Source organism: Plasmodium gonderi (assembly GCF_002157705.1).
Source record: "Plasmodium gonderi DNA, contig: Chr01, whole genome shotgun sequence".
Classification (NCBI taxonomy): Eukaryota; Apicomplexa; class Aconoidasida; order Haemosporida; family Plasmodiidae; genus Plasmodium; species Plasmodium gonderi.
The window spans coordinates 41242-45450 of record NW_021628925.1 but is presented as its reverse complement, the minus strand read 5'-3'; the positions used below and the strand labels follow the sequence as shown (position 1 = coordinate 45450).

The following is a 4209-nucleotide window of genomic DNA, read 5'->3' as shown; positions in this document are numbered from 1 at the left end:
CAAAGAATCAATATAATCAATGAAAATATATGAATTCTGCATATGCGAAAATTTTCTAAAAAAATATAATTTTATAGAGTACAACATGTCTTACAAGAGATACACTACATATTTTACGTTGTTTATTTTTTTACGTAATATAAAACACTTATTAAGTGAGATTTAGTAGTAGTATTTACAAGTTAATTGTATAAGATTTCTTGAAGGACAGTTCTGAGTCAAAAGTATTGGTGTAAAATTTTAAATTAAAAAATATACGCGTAAAGAGCGTATTCAATTATTACGTGGTTTTCGATCATATGCAAGCATACTTATATTGAGAAATACGAACAACTTGTTTTAATAGTTTAACTTGCTTAATAAATAAATTTCAATAAAATGGATAACCATAGTCACATGTCTTTAGTAGAAAAGGTTCATTTTCATTTAGATAATTCCTGCGCATAATCTTGTTTCATTATTATGATGTTCTCAAAATGCAAAGAAAAAAAGTTTTTCTTCATAATATGCATTATACCATTTGTATTTTTTATTTTTAGTACCCCTTTTTGAAAGAATTTCCTTTATACAAATTCTATGGACAATTAGATAATGTCAGTGACGAAGGTCCAGAGTATGAAGAATGTTCTGATCTTTTGAGGAATAATTACAATGAGAAATCTAGTCTTTCTAAGTTTTGTACAAAAGTTTACAACATATCAAATATATTTTATAACATAGGAGAAATAATTGGTTCAACACCTTCTAACTCTTGTGACTATTTGAACTTTTGGTTAAATGAAAATTTAGGAAAAAATATTCCCATGTCTATGGAAAAGGATTTGGTTAACAAGGCCTTAGATAAAATATTTAGAAAAATTGATGGTCCTGTATGTGGGTATAATAATTTGTTATGGTATAATAGGGAAAATTTTCTAAAATTAAAACAGTTGCACGATTATGCTGAAAGTTTTAATAATATTTTAAATGAAGTTAATAAGGGTAATCTGGTTAATAAAGACTCTTATTGCAGTTACATTATAGAAAGTGTGAATTTATATGAAAACATTAAGAAAGAACTTTTGCATAAGCTTTCAAATGGATATACTGATGAACTAAAGCTTTTTAAACATAAATATGATCAAATTAAATCATCTGCATTATCATGTAAAAAGGAGTTACCAAACTTAAGAACCTTAATGGAACTAAGTGTAGCAGCAACAAAAGTTTCACAAAGGGCGCCAGAAGGAGAAGGGCACTATAAAGATGAAATGCATGGCCCGTCAGAGGAGATGCCAGAGAAGGAAGTATTCTCAGGGAGGGTATTGTCAGAAGAAGTATCATTTAACGAAATGATGCATTATGGAAAGTCATCGGCATCTACAATTAGTGGTTATCAAGATTTTGGATATACAATAAGCCTTCCTAATTTTGTAGTAGATTTTCGGACAATTTTAGGAGTATCTCTCCTGTTATTCATTTTATATAAGGTTAATAAAAATTTCATCTAAAAAGATTAACACTCTTGTACCATTCTGGTAAATATATATATTAAGAAACGTTTTACACTAGTGTGGTGCATTTATGTCTTTTTTTTAATTCTTTTTTTGATATATTAGTTTATGCCATTTGGATCACGGATAAAGAATAGAAGAAGAAGCAAGCAAGGAATTTTCAATGAGATAGCAGAAGTTGAAAAAGAAGATAAAATGAGCAGGCATATAACGTTACAGGATACTGAGAATGATGATATAAATTGGGGCGCAAGGAGAAATTACATAGGATATTATTACTTACAAAATCCAGAATTAGGAAATACTGAGAAATAAAAAATTCTTTTACATAGATATACATTTCTGTTGTTAAAAAAAAAATAGGTTCATGATTATATATAATATAGGGGTATAATTAGAATGAAATGATATAAATTATTTGTAAATAATTACATATAATGTGCAGCATAATTCCATATACCAATTTGATGAGATAAAATGCTGGTAAATTGTAATAATAAAGCGAATAAAAAGGTATATAAAATGTTGAAGCACCAAAATTTGCTTCTGTTTTTATTATCATTATATATATTTTTTTTTCATTATAAGTGAAAATAATAAAAAAGTAATATACATATGTCACCTATTTTTTGTGTACTTTTTGAAATTATATTTTGACTATCAAATTTTACTAGCTTAGACGGTAGAATTATTAATATTTAGGACACACATTAGAGTTTAATAAATGTACATTTCGCAAAGGAATTATCTTAATGCGAAATTTAAATGATAATAATTTTAATGCATTTTTTAAAGATTTTAAATGATTGCAATGAAGCTGTTACATTTTCTGTTTGACGAAGTAAGGATTTTGTTTTGTAAGAAAAGGGGTGTCATGAAATGAAAAAACACAAAATTGAGTTGGAGGAAAAACGTGAAAAATAGAAAATGAGTATATAAATTTGCCTATTTTATGCACGGCTGTAATCTCATAGAATGACATATGAGTAGCAAAATGATAAAAATAGAATTGTTCACATTTGATCTGTAATTTTTATTTAACAATAACAAAAAAAAAAAATATATTTTATTTTCATTTTTTTCAATTTTAAGAATATATATATTGCACATGTGTATATTTTGCATTTTTAATATTTAACGATTGTAATATAAGGTTTATCAAAAAAACAGTTAATAGGTCATTTCTTACTACTCATGATGCTACGGGAAAAGAAGTTTTTGGTGTAACACTTCAAATTGGTAAACATAAACTAAAACATGTGAACAGTATATTATATTCTACTATGCTGCAATAAAAAATGAATGGAACTGTTAATGATCAATTTTTTTTATCCCTTTGAAATGTAATATTAAAATGTAAGTTAAATATTACTACAAAGAAGAGAAATAAATTAAATATTAAAGAAAAATACAAAACTCCAAAATATAGAAATATTAATTTTTATAGATGTATTATTTTCGGTAAAGAATGTGTGTTACAAATATATTGGGCATTATATTAATGTTTTGTGCATGACATGAATTATTCCTATTCCAAAATTGTAACACTGTTTTTGTTGTATCATTTCTTTATAGATGTTTGAACAAAAGAATATATTACGATTCAAGTGAAATACGTTTGAATTCATTTAAAAAAAAATTTTAATTTATAAAATTCATATTTTTTCATTTTTGTGGATTTAAGGACTTTGAAAAATAAGAATAAGCATTTCTTATGTTACATTTCCTCTGATATATCACTAAAAATACTTTCGTGAGTTAATGTTGTTACAGAAAGAAAGGAATATTTTTAAATATTTTTGGACACCAATAAAATAAAGTATTTTTCTCTGGAAAAAATATAAGTTATTGATAGGCACTTATTTCATGTTTATCGATACATATATCTTTTTAGCAATTTATATAATTTTTTTTTTTCCCATGCAAATTTACTTAGTAATCGTAAAGAAATAAATTAATTATTTGAATCCTCAGTAGCAGTAAAAGCTTCCCCTTGAACAGCTTGAGTTTTCGTGCATTATAAAAATAATTGTAAATTAGTAATAGTCTTTATTACATTTACAATGGGTTATGATTAGACATTGGAATTTTTGTGAAATGAAAGAATACATATGTAACAAGTTATTTAAAGAAAAAATACTTCTTATTACAACACTGGTTCTAATAGGCAGCCTTATACACAACGTATTAGAGCCAGACATTCCTGAATGAAAATAAACTAAAAGCTATTTTTCAATGCAGTGTTCCATGTAACACAGGACATAAGGATATCTTTGCATTTAATTTTTTCCCTTAATTATGAATGCTCATTTTATGTAATATTAACAAAATAATTATAATTTAGTCTAATACAAATAATTTATAACAAATTCTAGAAACAAGTGTTTGTTTATTGAATTAATAAAGTTCATTGAGTAATTCATTAATATTTGTTGGAATATTATTGTTTTACACACAAATACAATACAAGAAAAGATGTTATCAGATTTTTCAGGTGATATTAACACAGCAAATTTTAGAAATAATTTTTTGGGAATGAAAGAGATGGTAATTGGGCATCTTTAACAAATGAAACACGTATAACACTCAATTTGAATGCATAGCTATTATTTACATATAATAAACAATTATTCTGAGTAATCCAATAAAATATTTAAATATATACATTTTGTATTTCCATGTTTAGTATGATTTTTTGGAGAATTTATATAAATTT

At 25.2% G+C, this 4209-nt stretch overlaps 1 protein-coding gene across 1 annotated transcript; it reads left to right on the top strand.

Moving 5' to 3' along the window:
* Positions 1–378: 378 nt before the first annotated feature.
* On the top strand, positions 379–1808 carry PGO_010050 (variable surface protein; the record flags this gene model as incomplete). Its single annotated transcript, XM_028685651.1, has 3 exons — positions 379–414; positions 540–1469; positions 1599–1808. The coding sequence occupies 3 exons, from the start codon at positions 379–381 to the stop codon at positions 1806–1808; spliced, it is 1176 nt and encodes a 391-aa protein (XP_028541452.1).
* Positions 1809–4209: the final 2401 nt, after the last annotated feature.